We start from the raw sequence: 21097 nt of genomic DNA, 5'->3' as shown, positions 1-21097 counted from the left end.
CCCACTAAAGGCCCTTGTGGTCTCCACTAGTTATGCCAGTGGTTGGCTGGTCTGGCCCAGAACACTTCATAACAATAGACAGATTTAATCAGCAACAGCTCTGGCTGCAACAGCTTCGCAGCCTCCTGGGAGCATCATGCACCGAGCTTCCTTTTGCATTATTTTCAAGCCATCAAACAACCTTTAATCTTCCCAAATTAAAAAGGAAACAAAGCATACAGCGTATAATACGCAGAAAGAACAACAGAACTTTCTTCACATGAGCTGTAATAAAAACGTTTCCTTATTAGGTGACTGAATGCCAACATTGCTGTTTCCTGTGATGCTGGTTATCTGGAAAAGTTAAATATTTAGAATCTGTTTTATTTGAACAGTTCTGCCAAAAACAGTCCTTTGGATTTTCTCTGTTTGTCTTAGCTTCAAAATAAATGAGGCCTGAGGTAGATGTACTTGGCGGGGTGGGAGGGGGACAGGATGGGAGCAGGTCTGAAAGGGTTCAAAATATTTGTGAGAAACATGTTAAGCAAACACTTAAATAACACTTTCTGAAACCTGCTCTTTACTCTCACACACAATGGATTGTTGGGAAGTATCTATGCGAGGCTTTTTCCATTGATACAGGTCATTTGTGTGGTATGTTAAACACTTAAAGCTAATAATCTTCTGAGCACTTAAAGTAACCGTATGACACTGGGTTGTAAAGGATTAAGGATCATTACTCACAGTTTACAATTCTAATTTTACTGCTTCAAAAAGTCTTTGACTTTGCTGCTTTGCATCATCTAAGAAGCCTTTAGAATTGCTCTGGGTATGCTAGGGACCGACTTTTCTGTTGGCGATCCCTGCTGTGTACAGTAGAATGGTTCCGGTTTACAGGAGCAGAAATTGTGGCCTGGGATTTTCATTACGACAGGGGGTCTTCCATCCTTCAGAAACATAGGGATGTTTCACTATCGCACCATATTTAGCATCATCTACACTTCAGAGAACTGTTTCTGTTTGAAAACAGAGATGAAAGTGGGATGGAAGTAGCGTTTTTATTTTTAATTCACATCGCCCTTGTTTTTCTCCAAAGTTTGAAGGTAGAGCCAAGCCAAAGATTTGGCTTTGCTCTTAAAACCAAAGCGCAAGCTGAGCTGTTTAACCATGGCCATATGAGAAAGGAGAAAAAAAAAAAAACTACATAAAACTCTATTAAAATATTGTTGGAGCTGAAATAAATAGTATTAGAGTATTCTTATTGGCTTTTACTCTTCTTTGGCTCACCTTTATTGACCAAAATCAGTAAACCATCTTCTGTCTGAATCCTGTACCTCTCCTTTTATGAATACTGACTTCTTGCATGCTGTATAAATAGTGAGTTTTGGATATAACGTGCCGAGGGCAGAACACCAGTACAGCTTTTAATCTCAGATGAGCTGTTGGACTGTGCAGGGTTAAAGCAGCGCAGTTACCTTTTGGCCGGGGTTCATGTTCACGTTATTTGCTGAGTTTCATACTGAGGACGAGAGTTAATGCGTTCTGGGAACAGATGAAGCGCTTTACAGAATTTGCCTCTTGCTCTGTTAAAAGACTCTTCATTGCACAATACAGTTCTGGTAATTAGAGACATGAGCAACAATACGCACGCTCATTTTCCACCTGCTTCTTGCCTTCTCTTTGACAAGATGAAGAGCAAGTCAGCATAAAAGAGAGCAGATTTTAATTTATCTGTCATTAATTAGCTTCTAAGGGTGCAATTATATTCTCAGCCTTAGTATCATTTTTAAATGTTGGGATTTTTTAAATCAAGTTGGTTTGAAGGGTAGGTGTCTGAGAGCCCTGGAGGTGGAATTGTTCTGCTTAGCCGCAGAGGAGGCACTGGGACTGATGGTAGCATAAACTTTTGCATTACGGCTGTCAAAGCGACACTACCTGAAACAAGAAGGGAGAACTTCTGTTTCAATAGCTTGTTTAATCGCTGTACTCCTGCTTGGTGTCAGAGAGCCAAATCCTTACCATTTTGTAATGCCCATCCAATCTGCCATGAGCTAGATAGAGGGGCATATTATATTGACCATTTTGTGCAATACTTTGAGACGTGTAAAGCAGAACTACCTAAATGCAAAATAACATCCTCTTATTTTTTTAATATATCTAAATATTTTTTAACTGAGCACGTCAGATCATGTTCCCATAACCCAGGTGGAAGTCCTCCTGGCTCCTGACGGCTTCTGCGACAGTAGCCAGGGTTCATGTCCCTGTGATCTGAGATTATTACAGTGAAATCTGAGAGGATATAATGATCAGAAGTCCCACCACACTTTATCACTGAGCCTTCCAGCTGTGCCACTGAAGGGAGACACTCTGTGGGACACACGTGGGTGGGCTGCAGAGTACATGAGCAGGCTCCCCTGTCAGTGGGGAACCTAGGGAAGTCTAGCTCAGGCTAGAGTTATGCTCCTTCTTCTTGTGGAGAAATCATGGCAGAGCACAGCAATACCCGCTTTGCTTGTGCTTTCCCAGGGCTCACCTGAGTAATCGGGTGTCCTGGCAGGACACAGAGAAGCGATTCCTGCCTCGCATGCCAATGCAGGGAGCTGAGATTGCCGTTTTCTGGCTGGACTGCGCAGCCAACGTTGCAAGCACCACAGCCACAGTAGATGGTGTAATGAAACAAATGCATGAATTATGCAACAATTACATGAAATATGAAAAAAATAAAAAAGAAACAAATATATTTGAGCTTGAGCAAGCCCAGCAGAGAGCTGCCAAGGTGATCAGGGGCTGGAGCATCTCCCTGGTGAGGAAAGGCTGAGAGACCTGGGTCTGTTCAGGCTGGAGAAGAGAAGGCTGAGGGGGGATCTCATCAATGCCTATAAATATCTGAAGGGTGGGTGTCAGGGGGATGGGGCCGGGCTCTTTTCAGCGGTGCCCAACGCCAGGCCAAGGGGCCACGGGCACAAGCTGGAACACGGGAAGCTCCACCTGAACATGAGGACAAACCCCTTCCCTGTGCAGGTGCCAGAGCAGGGGCACAGGCTGCCCAGGGAGGCTGTGGGGTCCCTTCCCTGGAGACATTCACCCCCCGCCTGGACGCGGCCCTGCGCCCCTGCTCTGGGGGTGCCTGCTCCAGCAGGGGTGGGACGGGGTGAGCTCCAGGGGTGCCTCCCAACCCCCACCACTCTGGGATTCTGTGATTCTGTGAATTTAAAAAAAATTGCTTCATACTTATGTTAATCTTGTTTACATCTTGAGTGAGTAAATATCAGAGCAACTGTCTGTAAGGTGGTTGGAAATGAGCTGATACTTAGAAAATATGGAGTGCAGCCACCGCAGGCAGGAGTTAAGCAATAGGGCTGCAAAACACTGCATGGTGCCAACGGCATTAGCCGTATGGACCAACGGCAGGAATGTGGCACAAACTGCAGCCAGCGGTGCCACCGTACCCCTCTGAAATGAAAATTACTCGGGTTCCTAAGGTCAGGTATCCAAAGTCATATCCAGGCACTGGTGTAGGTACCTCAGTTTCCCAAATAACGAACAGAAACAGCTCCTGTTTCACTGAGAGGAAGCGCTTGGTTGATCAACATTCCTGTAAGCTGGACGGCTTCTTTAAGTGCCAAAGCATGAATTTAGGCACCCGGGTTTGCACATTTTGTTTTGTAATTCTTAGTAGAGCTATTCAAACAAATACTTACCCTCAGCTCACCTGGCAAAGACTTTCATTTTCACAGGTCTGTGGAAAAAGTGAACCAGCTTTATTTTCACTTCAAATATTTCTTTAAAAATGAGAGATTTTTCCACTGGCAGAAGACTAACATTTGCTGGTCAATATACTCATAGAGCAAGAATGATAGCTTTACGCAATTTTGTTTAATGAATGAGCTTTTACATTGCTATAGGAAACTAGCCAGCTAGCCACTGTGTTTGGGAAAAGTCAGTGATTTTTATTGGCTGTAATTTTGGGTGGTGGCTTTTTTGCTTGGTTGGTTTTGCAGTTTGAATGCTAAGGCGCTGCCCTGCTTTGGGAGGGGGAGGCAGCCATACCTAGCAATAATAGGAACCAACATTTCCTCTTATGTAGGAAAACCAGTTTTCATCCCATTTGGCAAATAATTGCTTTCAGTTGTATCCCTGCAGGATGGGACAGTCTTTTGCACAGGATCCTCTCTCATTTTAGGGGAGCCAAGTTCACGAAGTCAAGCAAGAGCATGTGGAGATGATAATTCAATGTTGTTCAGCCCTGTAATTGAGTGAGTGTCCTCAATACATTGAGCAAAAGGGGATGAGGGACCTAATCTCAGAAGACCAGAAGGTTTTTCATACGGCCTGATGCCATGGGATTGACCAGCTGGCTTAAAAGGATTTTTGATGTGTGTTAAGGTAGCGTTCAGTGTAGAGGGTGGGGTATAAACAGTCCTTGGGTCAAGTCTGGCTGATGCAATCCACTTTGCAGAGGTTTGCTATGATTTTCACACGCTGCTGTTAAAGATTTAACAAAAATATGCAACTCTTGGTTCACTGCTTCCTCACGTTTCATAGATGGTGTAACAAATGTTTGACTTAGGATGTTCAGGATATACCATTTTGGCTCTAATGCAAATGCCTCTTTGAAATAACTCAGGTTTATAACATAATTTATACTAGCTTCATGTTAGTTATCTACAGGAGGAGTAAATGCTAATACTTAAACATTTAGAGCCAGATTCTGTCACGCTTGTAAATGAAGTGAGCAATACTGGCAAAATTTAGAATTACATTCTGTTTAAAACCAAGTACCTAGTTCGATCCCTTATAACCTTTACAACGGCAGTGTGAGAATTCAGTGAAGGAGAAAAAGGATTATAAATGAATAATTGTGTAATTCAAATTAGTCATAATTCCGTGAGAGACGAAATTTGAAAACTTACATAATATTTCTCATCGCTTTAACCAAGAAGTTGGGCTAAAAATTAAACAAGCAAACAAACAAAATGCTAAAATAGCAGGCTTTTGTGGCAAAACAGTTCTTTTTCTTTTAGAGTGTTGTGGTTACAGTCTTTCTCACAGCACTCCTAGTATTTCAAGTTCTAAGAAAAATAAAGAATTGCAGAGGTATGTGCAAAACCTTCCCTAAACCAGAAACTCTTTTAAAAAAAACCTAGTAGACGCGAGGGTTGGGATTTTGGTTAAAGGGCAAGTCATCCTATTTTCTTCTGAGATCTTTGTCCTATGGGTCCCCAGACTTTTGCGTATTGGTAGAACCAGAATTTGTGTATTGCAGAAACAGTGATTTGGCCTCGTGCCACTTGGCTACTCAAACCCAGGGTAAAAGTAGAGAAAATCCTGGTGGATGCAGGTAGGCTGGACGGGCTGTGGCCGTGTTCTTTTCAGGTAAAGCTAAATGGGAGCTGGTGGTGTCTGTGTTCTGGATCTTTGTTTCGATGGGCTCAGCGCATTTCCAGATGATCCTCCCTGTGTATTGCAGTGTCTTCGCATATGAAACCACACGGATAAACGAGAGCATCTGTCTGTGATTTATCCTGCTTTGTTCGGTGGAGTAAAGTACATAAATTAATATTTAGGGTTGTGTTGGAGCCATGAGCTTTATGTTTAGCCGCAATCATCTCCCCCAGCTCCAGAAGTGCAAAATAGTGATCAGCTCTACATTGAGAGTACCCTGCAAATACACACAAGGGGCCTGAAATATTTGGTTCCCACAAGTTTTTGCAAACCAGTATGGGTAGGAACGTTGCCAGCTTTCTCCAGTCCTTGGGAACCCTCATGCTGGTTTGTGTCTGAACTTAGAGTAAATCAAAACATGTGGCGCCAGATGAGTATTAATACTGTAGTTTAGTCTTAGGCTTTGGTTGCCATCTAGATGTTGGGACTAAGGTTGAGTGTTTATTAATGTTACCTATTCCTTACAATCAGTACTTGGTCCATGAGCAAATATTAGGCTTCATTTGAAATGTGCTTGCATGTGAATATATTCATCTGAGGGCTAATGTATTGTCCGTTGAATTTAGTGGATATTTTTCCATGGATTTCTACTGGGAAAAGATTGGGCCACAGAAATACTCTTTGTTTGATCTAGGTTTATGAATAGTCTTTATAAGAAACTAGTAGCAGGGCAAAGTTGCTCCTGCATTTGTTTGTAGCATTAGGCTGCACTTGATTTCTGTTAAAGGTTAGTTTATTTGAAATGGTCAAGAGAGGGCAGGCAGGCAAATTCTTGCAAGAACAGGGCTTCTTAAGAAAGATTAGTGTGAGATGCCCGTACTCTGGCCGTAAGGGATGAGAAAATAATTTTGTTTACATAAAGGGTATGAGGTTGCCATCTTAAACTGCATTATACCACCTCATCTACCTCCTCAGAGAAGGAATCTGTCATGCTAGAGAAGGCTAGAAACCCTGAAAAAATACGAACCTGTGGAGTAGCCCCTCTCCTTCACTAGAATGAAATACTTTAAGGGATTTTTTTCATATATATTAGCTAGCATGCTTCCTTGGATGCTGTATTTATAGCAGAAACAGACATGATGGATTCTGGGTGATTAAATTGGTCAATGACAGGTAAAGAACCTGCTAGTTTATGTTGAAGGTACATGTTTGCTGGAGTTAGGAGTAACAGGGCCACTGCTGTAATGGATCGTTTTGCCATCCAGTCAATGTAAATTCTTCCGCAGGGAGAGCATAGCTTGGATAGAAATCATCCCACTTCCCACTGCCTTTCTGAAGTGAACATTTCAGTCATATGTGGAAATACAATTTGGTGTGGTGTAAGTGGAAATCCATTCAATGAATCTGAAGGCTATGAAAACTAGTTGAAAATATAAAACCACATTGCAGTCACTTTCCTCAGGGCCTATTAACTTCACCGGTTCAAGAAGGGTTCATCCTGAGCAACTGGATCAAATTCTTATCCCCGTGAGATGTGAGTTGGAGGGTTGCATGGGTGTCAGTAGGATGACTATTTATCCATCCCAGTTATTATGGTTTTGAAATAAAATAGCACAGAACTTGTGTAAATCAATATTTGAAGTGTTCTGAAGGGGTGCCTAAAGTAGGCTTAATTAACTAGGACAGAAGGATGATTTGCGTAACTTTTTAATTAGCATAAATTGTCCATTTAAGTCTCTCTATACTGAAATTTGGACATGGGTATAACGTCTCTGTATATCCTCTCAGAATCATGGCAGAAGTGCAATATTAACTGTCTGGAATGTTACACTGCGCTCCTCCTCCACAGCACGCATATCCTCCAGAGCATGAGTACCAATTTTCGGAGTATTTTTGTTCACAGGGTTCTTGTTACCTGTGTTCTATAAAGGATGTTAAGCTTCAAGCCCTAATAAAAGATCCCTTTACTGTGGAAAGCAGGCTGTCTAAATTGTCCTTTCATGGCCCATTATGGTAATGAGAAAAGGAGGGAGAAAGAACCAACTGAAAACAGAATTTCTTGGAATGGATTCTGTTTGTCATATACACATTGTGGGGCTGAGGAAATTGAAAGGAAATGTTTGTATAGTGGCAGGAAATGTTGAAGTAGCATACGGACGCCTTTGTAATTTTCTGCAGATTTGGCAACTTGTTTCTGCAGAACACACTGGAATTTAGACGTAAATGCAACGATTCACATTAAAGCAAAAAAAAAAAAAATTAAATTATTTGTAATCGTGAAAATTACACATGTTCGGAGAAACTGTGATAAGACACAGCTCAACGACTGCCAGAATTTCTGAAGCAAGGGGCTAAAACATCTCCTGTTACAAGACTAACAAGATGATTGTCATAACATACATGATTTGGTGCTCGGTGTTTTAGATACACTACAGAGAGGTGCACAGTTACATGGTTTGTTCAAGATGACTTTTCCAGAAAAGCCACCTCTTTTCTCCTCGAGGACACCCCCTAGTAAACATTAATTAGCACTTTAACCCATCAGAGATGAATCAATTGAGTCTTTCATGAATAAGTATTTATTTATGATAAATACATTATAAACACACTATAATAAGGGTTATACCCTACTACTATTGAGGTATTTTTCTGTCCATGTAAATTAACTTGATTCATTGAAACACAGACTGGGTTTTTAGGGAGAACTCATCATTAACAACATGAACAGACTTAGGATTTTATACAAAACATGCAACTTATCCACATTTTGTCATTAGCTGAAGTACCTCCCGCATTGACAGAAGATGCAGCGTTTCAGCTGGTTATTTAATAGACTACGAAGGCGTCTTGAACCAGAACAGGAGAAGTATATTTAGTGACTAACATTTAAATTAAAAAGGGAATAAATGGAATAGCAATATGACTTAAGAAGAGCAACATGCATTACATTTAAAGCAGGTTTTTAAATTCATTCAAAGGTTCCTTTTTCAGAGGAAGTAGATGGTCATTGGGTGGCACAAGGCTCTTGTTGTAGAACTAGGCAAAATATACCTATTTCTTGACATGACTGAAATTTTTGTGTTGAATCCCAATGCTTATGAACCCGGAATAAAATACAGTTTTGGGTAGCAACTGCAGGAAGCTTTTCCAGCCTGGGATGAAGGATCCCCGCTGAGCCACAGTGTGGCTGGCTATAATGGTAGACTACATGGACAGGATTTTTCAGCCACGTCTAACTATTTCTTGAACTAAGATGCTTGGAAACCCGTCTCTTTTTTCCAGCAAGACAAAACTGAAGGAACTAAATGGAAGAACAACGGTGTAAGCATATTCCCTGAAAAGATGAAGCTGGAGTGTCAGTGCCTTTCTCTTTCCCGAAGGAATGTTATTGTAGTTACACATTCCATAGAAAGGTCGATGTATTTTAATGGTTAAGGTATTTATCCTACTTTTATTGTGGCATAGATCTTCTTCTGTACTCTTCACTTTATGAACTTCTGGCATCCATCTGTTACGGTTCCAGATTATAGTTGTTGTCAGATTGTTTGGACAAACTGTCAGGCATTTTCTAAGTTAATGACATTTATCAGTGGTTCTCCTGGCAAATGAACGTTTGTTATCCATGACTCTTCTGACATTACAAAGGCAATTATTGGCAGGGGTATAGTAGCTCTGTGATAAGAGCTCTTAGTCATCACAGGCCACAATTTCATCTTTCCAGTACTCCGGTTGTAAATAACTGAAAGAAAGATTGAAAGGGAAATAATGGTTGCCTCAGAGAGGAAATTACACACAGGACTAACATTCTGGTTCTGGGAAAAGCAGGCGGGATTCTAGGTAAGCACTTCAGAGAAGTTTTCATTTACTTTATGTACGAGCAGTGTTCTAGTGGGGAACGCAAAGAGGGAAGCGGTAAATGGTGGCACAAATGTCAACAGTGTACAGAAGTATTGGATTCTGCAGAAGTGACTCTTTTGGGCAGACCCTAAGGATATTGCGTGATGGCTCATTAGCCTTTGTGTAAGGAAGGGAAATAATAAACTATTCTGCACTTCTAGTGAATAAAATGAATTAACTGGGTTCAGCAGATATGTGGTGAGGCTCAGTCATTTAGCACATAGCGAACAGACAGACATAATTGCCATCACACCAATTTATATTTTTTCCCAATTTGTCAAAAATAATCTACGTGTTATCTGACAACTAGTTTATAGCTAATAATAAACTCCTCTTCTTGTTATAATTTCCCATCTGTAGGGGAAGAGTAAGAAATTAAAGGTTCCAAGAAGAGGAAAGTCCTTCCTGAAAATACCATAGTTTCTTTTATGTACGTTTTTTTGTCTTGCATGCCTGTGCTGATGCTTGCTCCTCAAAGGTAGATTTTTTTTCATCACTAAAGTCCTCCCAGTTACAGGACTTTTACCTTAATGTTTGGTATGAATCCTGGTTTTTTTGTCAATTTTTCATACCTTTGCCGTTAAGAACATTCCTTTTTATCTTTAAACCCTCCTCTGATTCCTGTCACTGGCTGCCCTGTTTCCGTTCTCACTCGCAATGTTGAGTTCCACCAGTCTTACGACTGTCCCTCCTAAAGCCAAAACCCACATTTGCAACCCTCCTTGGACATCTCTACCATAATACTGCTTCTCTGTACCTCTGAGACTTAAAACCAGACGTAATGGAGAAAAAGGACCAGAGCAAACCTGACCTAGTGCTCAAGAGACAAATTTCTAGCTTGAGCAGCCTTGGCAAGTCACTCAGGAATATAAAGACCATGTATCTAGGTCTGTAACGCCTGCTCCTAAACCAGTGGCTGCACTGGCCTATGACTGCCGTGGTTTTGAGCCAGCTGTGCAGTCCTTTGCTGGTTGTTTCATGAGTGGAAAATGGAACTGCCCAGAAATTAGGTGGTGTAGCTTATGCTCACAGCTGAAACGTTCCATATCTGCACTGGGAATTCTCCATCACACCCTCCTGTGCTGTTACATTTCGTCTGGCTGGATGACCTGAGTATGTAGCCTCTGTGCACCAACGTATTTTCTAAACAAAGCTGAGGCATGAAAATGTATCGCTTCTCTGGGTTTGCAAAAGATAATAATACCTGCACGTCTGCCAGATGATGTTTCTGGTTACGAGGATGTAAAATGAGGAAAGGTCACAGTAGCTAATGGAATGGTCCCAAGGTTTATCAGGATGAAGGAGAAAATAATTTAGTGGAGTTTAAAGAGGAGTCATGATTTCCTCCCTCTCACTGCAGCTGCTTCACCCCATTTGCTCCTTTTTTGCTTGATTATATACAAAACAGAAAAAGTGAACAATTAAGCTAAGTGATGTGTTTTCCAGGGTTGTCGTACCTTGTAACTTCATAATCATCATAATCCGGACTCACTGAGGGAAAGATTTACTTTGGATACTCTGAGAGGATGTTGGTGATGGATTCCTAATTTGTGAAGCCATAGCTATTTCCGTGAAGGTTTTGACATGCAAATAATTAGCTATTTCTCTTTTTTTTTTTTTTTTTTTGAAGGAGCCTTTCTGTCCTCACTATGCAGATTCTCTAAGTACAGTTTATTATCTAAACACTGGTGCTTTGAGAGCTATTCAATCTCTGACTATGTCAGTGGGTAGACCAGGACAAAAACATGTAAAATCAATCCATTTATCTAGCTGTCCTGCTGAAATACTGTATGAAACAAAAGAGGGGAAAAAAAAAAACAAACAACAAAAGAACTGAAAAAACACTCCATCCGTGCCTTGTAATCAAGTTAGCAAGTGATGAGCTTGGTTTTTAAACCTTTTACATGGATCGGAACAAAATATGCTGTTTTGGAAGCCAGGCAATCGTATAGATGGAATTATGAGTCGTTTAAAGTATGAAGGCTTTTAACTTCCTGCCACCTTTTCTGCTGCGACAGAAGCCTTACTGATGTTGGCCATCTGCATTTGCAAGGAGCTGGCAAGGAGCGGTAGCGTTCTGGGCATAACGAGGGACTTTCCGTCAGATTCTGCCTCCAATTTGCAAGGCATTTGCTGAACCCTGTGGATAAGAGTAAATGAGATAAGACCAAAGTTGAAACTCATTACAAATGCACTAGAAAATCCAGTCAGGATTCAACTTGTTCTTCTGTGGGTTGAACTGTGAAAAATCAAGAAGTAAATCCTGCCAGAGATTCAGAGAATAAGCGGGTCACTAGTCTTTAGCTAACTTGAAAGAAGAGCAAATATTACACATGGATATTTTTTTGTAGCATTAAAATAACTTTTCTTTAACTGAAAAGAACCTTTTAGAGATTGACATTCTAATAACTTGAAATTTTCCTGTCCATAATTTCTGTGTTTGTAGACTGCTTAGTGTTATGAACATTCTTGGTTTTCAAATATTTATTTTTTTTCCACTGGATTAGTTGGAGATTATAGAGCAGCTGTTTTATTAACTGTCTAAATTTCACAAGATAGAAGACTGACTTTGAGGTTCCTGGAGAAATAATCACTTGAGTAAATAGTCTGTCTCATTTATTATCTCTGCTGTGCCACATCTACCAGCAGAGGTGTTTTTTTACTGGCATTTTCAGGCCCTGGCATTTCTGCTCTTTGCCCCCTGGTTCGTAATTTCATGTAAAGGCTAGGAATATATAGACATGTATGCCTTTCTCACATCCAGAAGAGATCTGGGACATATTGTTAATGCAGACGTTAAAATGTATTACTTTTTCTTGTGGGTCTTTGGTCTCCAGAACAAATGAAACATCTCCAATGCCAGAATCACCAGAAAAGAAAGTGGAAGAATTTTCACTGTATTAAGAGGTTGTTCCAAAACTGGAAAAAAAGAACAGAATATAAACATCTCGATTAATACCTAGATTAATAATTCATATAAGGAATCGTAGGAAGTTGGATTTTTACTGTATCCTCTGAAAAGAATCAGTAGTTTACGGACTGTGGAGTGGGTGAGAATGGTTTTAACGTAGCACAGGAAGTATTTTGTTATCCTTGGATTATGTCAAGTATAGGAAAGGGGGTGCTAAATTATTATTAGGCCTGTATTAGGCAGCTGCAGGAAAAGGAAACTAGAGTTCCTGACAGTATACAGCATAAACCAATGTACCTGGTGTCTGAGCTGCAGCAAGCCTCTTCAAATACAATCCTTATATGTAATCAAAGAAAGATATAGAAACCATTTGATAAGTCTAGTAGGCCCTTTCCTTATAGCTTCTTCAGCATTATTTCTTTTCCTTCCAAAAGCATCATCATGTGATCAAGAGCTTCAGTCAGCCCTGGAGGAAGCGAAGCAGCCCCAGAAAGACAATGTGTTCATTCCAGAGTGTGCTCAGGGCGGCCTCTACAAACCGGTGCAGTGCCATCCTTCCACGGGCTACTGCTGGTGTGTTCTGGTGGATACGGGACGTCCCATCCCTGGTACATCAACGAGGTAAGGGAATACGTGTTCAGCGCTCAGAAGCTGTAGGGAGAAGACGCCTTAGTGTGCTAGCATGTAGATTTCTATTGCTGGTGGAATTATAGCGTATGGATTCCTTCCACTATGAAGATGAAGTGGAATACTTCTAAGAACCATCAGAAGTTAAGGCCAGATGGCCAAAGGCTGTTTCACTGCAATGTCACAGATGGTTTGCTCCCACAGTCCTCTTTTGTACTTTCTGTTTTGTGCTGGGAAGCCAAGGCTGGGAGCAGATAATGAATAAGCCCAGAGGAAACCTCACACTCAGCCTGAATATAGAAGAACCAAGTGAGACGGTCTATGACAGAAACCACGTCCAACCTCAGAAATGTTCGGTTATTTTTCCAGCAACCTCCTCAACTATTTCATATGACTGGCTTTGATGGAACAACTGTTTGGGAACCCATGGAGAGGAAATATCATTTTAGTGGGTTATTAATAGGAGCTTCGAGTTCAGTTGTCTCAGCTGAGCCGGATACATGGTAAAGCGTTGTTAGCCACACCGAGCAGATGTAGGCAAGGCAAGTATCGGGTTCCAAAAGATGTTATTTAGGCTGGTTATTGAGGTTTGGCCCTTGAAGGATTGCTATAGAAGCTCACAGAAAGCTGATGGCCAGTATGGGTATCTTGATGCAATCATAAGTCTTTTCAAGCTTAAGCCAAAATAATTTTTTATCATTTGCATAAGGCTTGTGGAAAAAACATTATTACCCAATTGCTGTAAAGTATTATATTATTGGGGAGTGTTTTTCACGTATTCTCCAAGTGCTGATTTACTGATAGCTGTTTATACCATGGTCTAGACCATGCCAATTACAGTACCAGCTGAAGGGAGCATAATTTAAAGCTACTGTTGATCTGCCGTTTCTGGCAAGCCGAGATCCATAAACTGTCAAAACAAAATAGTCCGAATTTGGTCCTGAAACTGTAGGACCAGTACACATGTTGTGTGAGGACCTAGAGATGTCCTGTAGAGGTTCCAGAGGCTCCCTTTTCTGCTCTTCCTCTGTTCTCCACCCCTAGGCTTGTTCACTATTTCTTGTTTTTAGTGCTAGTCCTTCTTTGAATTATAGTTTAAATAATTTTATGGAGACTTAATTCCTATTCTCTAATTTGAGTTAAAACAATTTTCTTGTGCTTGCCCAGCAATAGAACAACTGCTGATTTTTCTGTAGTTCTTCTTTATGACTGTAATTCTATTAGAGAATCACAGAATAGCTGGGATTGTCAGGGACCTCGGGAGATTCTGTAGTCCAGCCCCTCTACTCAAAGCAAGGTCAGCTACAGGAGATTGCTGAGGACCACATCCAGTTGGGCTTTGAATATCTCCAAGGACGGAGAGTCCACAGCCTCTCGGGGCAGCCTGTTCTACCGTTTGAGCATTATCACAGTTAAAAAGCTTTTTCTTATGTTTAGATGAAATTTCTTGTATGCCATTTTGTGCCCGTTGCCTCTCTTCCTGTCACTGGACATCGCTGAGAAGAGTCTGACTCCGTTCTCTTTGTTTTCCCTCCTTTGGATATTTATAGGCATTAAAAAGATCCTCCCTGAGCCTTCTCTTCCCCAGGCTGAACAGTCACAGTTCCCTCACCCTTTCCTTATTATGTCAAATGCTCCACTCCCTTAATCATATTCCTGGCCTTTTGCTAGACCCTCCCCCGTATGTCCATGTCTCTCCTGTTTGGGGAGCCCAGAGCTGGACACAGCACTGCAGATACGTCTCACCAGTGTGAAGGAGAGGGGGAGGACCACCTCCCTTGACCTGCTGACAATACTCGTCCTAATGCAGCCCAGGAGGCTGTTGGCCGCCTTTGCTGCGAGGGCACATCGCTGCCTCATACTCATGTCCCTCAGAAATCCGGGCCCTTGCTGCAGAGTTGCTTTCCAGCTGATTGCCCCCCGTCCCATGCTGGTGCAGGGGGTCAATATTCCCCAGGCGTGGGAATTTTGCATTTACCTTTTTTTGAACTTCATGAGATTCCTGCCAGCCCATTTCTCCCACCTGTTGAGGTCCCTCTGAATGTCAGCACAACCCTTTGGTGCACCAGCCACTCCTCCCAATTTTGCACCATCTGCAAACTTGCTAAAGTTGTTCTCTGGCCCAGCATTCTGGTCGTTAATGAAGAGGTTAAACAATATTGGCTGTAGTATTGAAGTCTGGGGCACGCCACTGGTGACTAGCATCCAGCTGGAATTCTTGCTGCTGATCACAACCCTTTGAGACTGGCAGTTCAGCTGGTTTTCAACACACCTCACTGTTCATTTATCTAACCCATACTTCATCAGTGTGTCTACGGGAAAGTAATCAGAGACAGTGTCAAAAGCCTTGCTAAATTAAGATGAACAGTATCTGCTTCTCTCTGCTCATCCACTGAGCGAATCGTCTCATCATAGAAGGCTGCAGGGTTGGCCAGGTATGATTTCCTCTTCATAAATCCATGCTGACTACTCCCAATCACCTTCTTGTCCTTCATGTGCTTTGAAATAGCTTCTAGGAGGATTTGCTTCATCACCTTCCCAGGAACTGAGGTAGGGCTGACTGGCTTGTTATTTGGTTCCTCCTTGCCCTTCTTGAAGACAGAAGTGACACTTGCTTTTATCCAGTCCCGAGGAACCTCCCTGGTCACCACGACCTTTCAAATATAATTGACGGTGGCCTTGCAACGCCATCAGCCAGCTCCCTCGGCACTTGTGGGTGCATCCCATGAAGTCCCATGGACTTGTGTATGTCCAGTTTGTTCAAACAACCCCTGACTCCACCAAGGGTAAGTCTTCCTCTCTCCAGAATTTACTAGTGGTCTCAGAGACTTGGGATTCCTAAAAACTGGTTTTACAAGTAAAGATAAAGAAGAAGGCATTGAGTACTTCTGTCTTCTCTGTGTCCTTTGTCACAAGGTCCCCATCCCACCCAGCAGCAGGCCCACATCTTCTCTCGTCTTTTTGCTGCTGATATGCACGTAAGCAGCCCTTGTTGTTGCCTTTCATGCTCCTTACCAGATTTGTCTCTGGAGGCTTTGGCTTTCCTAATGCCATCCCCGCACGCTTGGACAGTGTCTGCATATTCCTCCCGTGTCACCTGACCCTGCTTCCACCTCTTGGACGCATCCTTTTTATGTCTGAATTTTGTTAGGCGCTCCTTGTTCATCCGTGCAAGCTTCCTGCCACATCCTGCACATCAGGATGAACCGTTCATGAAACTGGAGGAGGTGATCCTTGAAAACCAACCAGCTTGCTCTCCTATTCATATTTATAGTGTGCGTGCAGCGCATGTGGTTTTGGCTTCTGTTCTCACACTGACTGGAACTCTAGGTCTTCCCAACGCCTTGATGTATCACCTATGGATCTAGAATAGGTCACCATCTTCTTTTTTTCCCCTTGGGTCTCCTGGCCTCACGTGTTCTGCAACTACGCAGTAACTCAGCTGCGGGAGAAGAGGTGGCAGGGAGTTCTTTCACTGTGCCGCATGTCTCCAAAGCTGGAAGGTTGGATTCAGTCTCACATACATGATTTAGGCACAAATCTTCCTTTTGCTCGATGAGTGCTCTGCCTGATGACTAATACCCAAAAGATCAGCTGCTGTGGTCTTGACCATTTCTAATTTCTTCAGCTTTGCTGGACTTCTGGGGAGTCTTCAATGGCATTCTGAGGAAGTTAGTATTTCATAATATCCCCAGAGAGGACATTTCTGAGCACAGATGGATAAGTAGAGTCATAAGTTTTAGGATTTTCATACTAAATAAAGAATCACTGGTGTATTTAGGAATCTACAGTCCTGGTAAACAAGCAGGTGGGATTATTGCCTGGAGTTTGAGGAATGTCTAGACCTCATTTCTGGGAAAGATTTAGGTGGGCAGGAATCCCATTAATTATTTCTTGATTATTTTTTTATTTTTTAGTCTACATCGATAAAATTAAACTTTTCCCCCCTAGCAGGAGGAAGTAATAGGGGAACAGAATATGATGAGAAATATGCAGCTGTCATTTCTTAAATTCTTTTTTATAGAATGGAAAGGGCGTCTTTCCTAGTTTAAAGCACCAGGGGTTCACACTAAATGGTGTATGCTATCTTCCAGCTTTCCACTGCAAAATACAAATTAGAAGAGTAGCTGCTAAAACTCTACTGCAGAAACCGGTAGCATTAGTACTCCTGGTAGCGAGCTGGATGCATGGCGTCCTGGAATCTCCATTCTGCAAATCTGGATCGGATCACTAGAGGACAACAGTGAAAGGATAAACAGATCTGGGGAGCTGTTATCAGAACAGCTTAGCATTTTGCATGTTGTTTGTTTTGAATACATTCGTGAGGCTGAAATCTGTCATATCATCAGGCTCCGAATACCACAATAAATAGACCCATTAAATTAGACGCCCAAAACAGAGGGTAGTTATTAATACTCATTGACCTCCTAGTGTGTCCTGTCACCTGAAGCAAAGATAAAAGATTTGTCAGTGAAGGTATTCCAGAAATAAAATATGTAGTTCTAGAGTTAAAATAAAGATATGTGAAGGAAGCACCACTCTAGGACATTTAAGACAGTAACACAAGAAATGGGTGGAGTTGTGGTATGAAGCTGGCTTTCATGAAAGCCTAGAGGAAACATCCATGTGACTAAAAGGAGGTAATGCATTTAAAGGGTACAAAACCATTCCCCTGGAAGTCTATCGATACGGTCCTTACCAGCTGGCTCCCAGTGCCTCCTCGGCAATATAGCGTGACCCTCTGCCTTTTTGCCCCACAGGGTCATAAGTCTGCGTTCTCACATGCAACGTTTTAGCAGCCAGGATCATGGGCAAAGTAATGCCCGGTCCATGTGCCAAAGATTATCTCAACTTAAAAAAGACCATCGATCAGCTGCTTCATGGAGCTGCCCACACTGTAGTATTCCTGTGAAACTCTCCATCCTCCACTGCTCTGTACACCTCAGTAAATCGCAGCAGATTGCTCAGAGGTATAAAGCAGCCTTCATAAGCTCCTGGTGACTTTTGATATACATTCACTGCTAGGGATTCTTTGCCTTTTAAAATTCAAAAAAGTAACTTGGGATGTCTTTTGACTACATTATTTTTAACCTGACGGTGCTCCATTCTGACATGGTATCACTTTCCCACTCTTTCCCCATGAAAACTGAGGCAAGCGCGTTTTTCTTATCAGTTCTCAGCATTGCTGTGCCCGTGTGGCAAATTTCTAATGACACATTTCATCTTTCTTCGGTTACTTTAAAGAGTTAAACATGGACTTTTCACATTATAACATTTTAACATCTATTGGGCTTTAACATATTTAGTTTGCATATGATGAACTACGTGAATATACAACAAAAATACAAACCAAAAAAGTAGAAGAGTAGAGGCCAAAAAAGAAAGTGTAGGCGCAGGGCAGTAGCAATAGTGGAAGAGGATGACGGGGACGCAGAGTCAGGTATCAGATTAATTGGGGACCAGGCTGGTTGCCAGATACTGCATTAGTGAGTGTTGCTCAGAGATTTCCCTTTCACTCTTTTCTTGGCTGACTGAAGTGGTCAAGCGTTAGGTATCTGAATCCAACCCATGCTATCAAAGCAGCTTCTATTCTTGCCATTCTTTAGGGGAAAAAAGTGCCTGTAGCTCTCCCATGTCCATGAAACAACACTGTACCTTCTCGCGGCAGCCAAATTTGATGGGCCGCTAGGCAGTTTCATTAGATGATGTAGAAATAAATTAAGCAAAGGAAAAAAAATTATTCCCCCTCCCCCCCCCCATTCTGCCTGGTATTTGAGGTTAGAATACTTAGGTATTTTTCTTAGGGGCAGTCTGGCCTGGAGCCGGGACATAGCTATGATTTGATTTTTTAAAAAAGAATATTTTGTTCAAAAAATTTGGAGCAGTATATTTTGATTAGACATTCTCGTATGCAACTCAGTAACTGCCATTTTGGGGAACTCTAGATTAGGAGAATTTCGAAGAAAGAAGAGCAGTTATATAAAATATGAAAGAACCTAGATTCACTGAACAGGCACGTATGTGCAAATGCGTGTATGTGGACACAAGTCATCTTACTCAGTCTTTTTAACTGATCATTGCAACTTCCTCTGAAACGCTACACATTAAATTGTGCAGCCTCAAGGTACTTTAGGAGAATGAGAAAGTAAAATTTCTCAGAAAGAGATTCTATCAAGCTGAGTGAAAAGCCACCCTGCATCGGGGGTGGGGTCGTAAGAAAACAGAACAGATCCAGCAGCAGATGCTCCCATGCCTCCCAGTCTTGCATAAAAGATATTGCTAGCAGCGTTGCACAAGTCGAAGTTTGTTAGGAGTACAAATAGCGCCGAGGTTCTTCTTACCAGCTGGACTAACGAAGGGGCTTTAAGTAAACTCCGAAAGCGTAGCGGAACCAGAATATTCCAGTAGCAGGTGGAGAGTCAATTGTTTTCCCAATCCATTTCGAGCTGTTCCAGCCCAGTTCCCTTCCTTCTGGAAACCCTGTCAGTTCTTCGCTCTTGTTCCAACTGTTAGCTGTTCGTGGCTAGCCCTTCTTATGTAAACTAACGGGGTTTTTTGGAGAGGATACAGGGGCACATGGCTTTAGAGCTGCAGTAGCAGCTGTCTACAGTTCCTGCCTTGCTGTGATTTTGAAATCCCTTCTCTGGTGTCTCCCAACATGAACACTGTGACAGACATCAGAATTTGCCATATTGTTTATGGCTTTTTGATTTGGTAGGTGGGAAGAGAGCCTGACTTTGGTTTAGGTTTTGTGGCTTTTTTGGTGTTTTTCAAAATGATTTTTTATTCTGTATCACTTTATAGCAATTCCCCACAGTTTTATCCTTCCTCAGTTTTCCTCCCTGTAGAATGAGCTTTGGAATAGATAGTAATTTCTTAGTTTGGTATCATTCCCAGGAAAATAAAGATGTGCTGGCTTCCTTGAGGTAAGTGGAAAATAGGCAGATGACTTTGCATTGCCCCTTCTGAATGAAAACCAAGCTTATTCCCTGAATAAAAGAAGGTACAAGTTTAATTTGGACTATAAATTTGGAAATAAATTAGTTCTAAATCAAATTAACCTTGGCTGGTTTTACTCTCTCCCTGTTTGTTCTTTAGGTATGAACAACCTAAGTGTGATAACGGTGCCAGAGCTCACCCAGCAAAAACAAAGGATTTGTACAAAGGACGACAGCTTCAAGGTCAGTGAAACAGATAAATTTGGTTTCATGCATTCCAGTGCGTTGTTTATTCACTGCAATAGATTAGAAATCAATTTCTTACCCTATATCAAACCAGTGTATCTTTTAGATATTTCTATATTGATTTGCCACCGACTGAAGTCTTTGACTTTGGAAGGGTGTGTGTAAATGTGGGTCCTGGGATGCTGTCAGAGAAAGTAAGGTTCGTTTTTTCTCCGTAGTTTAAAGGCAGTCACATTTACTTACTGGAATTATTCCTCGCTGTTGTCGTACCAGAGAAGTCAGCAAATATGCCCAGAATAACTTGGCCTGTACTTCGTAATCCTTGTTCTAGCAAAATCTATGGGAAATTGGCCTTTATCTTCAAATCAGTCTAAAAAATGTATCTTCTACTTACTTTTTTCCCAAGAGTACCCGTGTCAGTTTACCTCACAATAATATTATTTTATTCTTCTCTGCTGTAGGAACAAACCTTGGTGTTTGTTAGATTTTTCATGTTTTCACAGTTTTTCTAAGTGTGTGACAGATCTTATCTCTGGATAGTTAAACTACACAGAAGTCAGTAGGCTTACTTCATCTTTGAAACGGCCTTTTTAATATAGTTGAATAATTTGAGGTGTAGCAGGTTCGATGATATTGCTGGTGTTACGAGGGAGTTATGAATCAATGTCAGCTATTGTAAAGAACCAGAAACAAGCAAATAATGTGGGTAGATATTTTGTGTCATGAAAAGTATTTCAGGTTAGCCACATTTGGACAATAATTCTGGACTAAATGTGCCCATCAGTGTTGAAATGCATATTGAATGAAGCACACATTAATACTCTCTGTCATGCAATAAATTTAATTACAAGGTATAATAAAAAAAAGGTAAGGAATATGAATGTTATGTTATTATACCATATATAATTATATGTTGTGTTCTGCACAGAAAAAGGTCAATCGTCGGATTAACTGTAAACTGTCCAATTACTGTGCCTGTAAAAATGGTGTGTGACCCAGAAACGTATCTAGCTAAGTATGATGGGACAGACAGACAGGAACAGGACAGACAAGGCCATCAAGGAAACATTTGTGCGATTTCAGATAGCCCTATTATTTTGGGGGGGATTTTGTC

At 41.6% G+C, this 21097-nt stretch overlaps 1 protein-coding gene across 8 annotated transcripts in view; it reads left to right on the top strand.

Annotated features, from left to right (window-relative positions):
* SMOC2 (SPARC related modular calcium binding 2) overlaps nt 1–21097 on the top strand; it is a 149049-nt gene that overhangs the window by 90316 nt on the left and 37636 nt on the right. For all 8 annotated transcript variants that reach the window (XM_075089574.1, XM_075089576.1, XM_075089578.1 and 5 more), the window contains exons 8-9: nt 12607–12793; nt 19898–19980. In XM_075089574.1, coding sequence (XP_074945675.1) covers nt 12607–12793; nt 19898–19980 — 270 coding nt within the window. The remainder of the gene's footprint in view (nt 1–12606; nt 12794–19897; nt 19981–21097) is intronic.

This window comes from Phalacrocorax aristotelis, chromosome 3 (assembly GCF_949628215.1).
Source record: "Phalacrocorax aristotelis chromosome 3, bGulAri2.1, whole genome shotgun sequence".
Classification (NCBI taxonomy): domain Eukaryota; kingdom Metazoa; phylum Chordata; class Aves; order Suliformes; family Phalacrocoracidae; genus Phalacrocorax; species Phalacrocorax aristotelis.
This window is presented reverse-complemented; position numbering and strand designations above follow the sequence as displayed.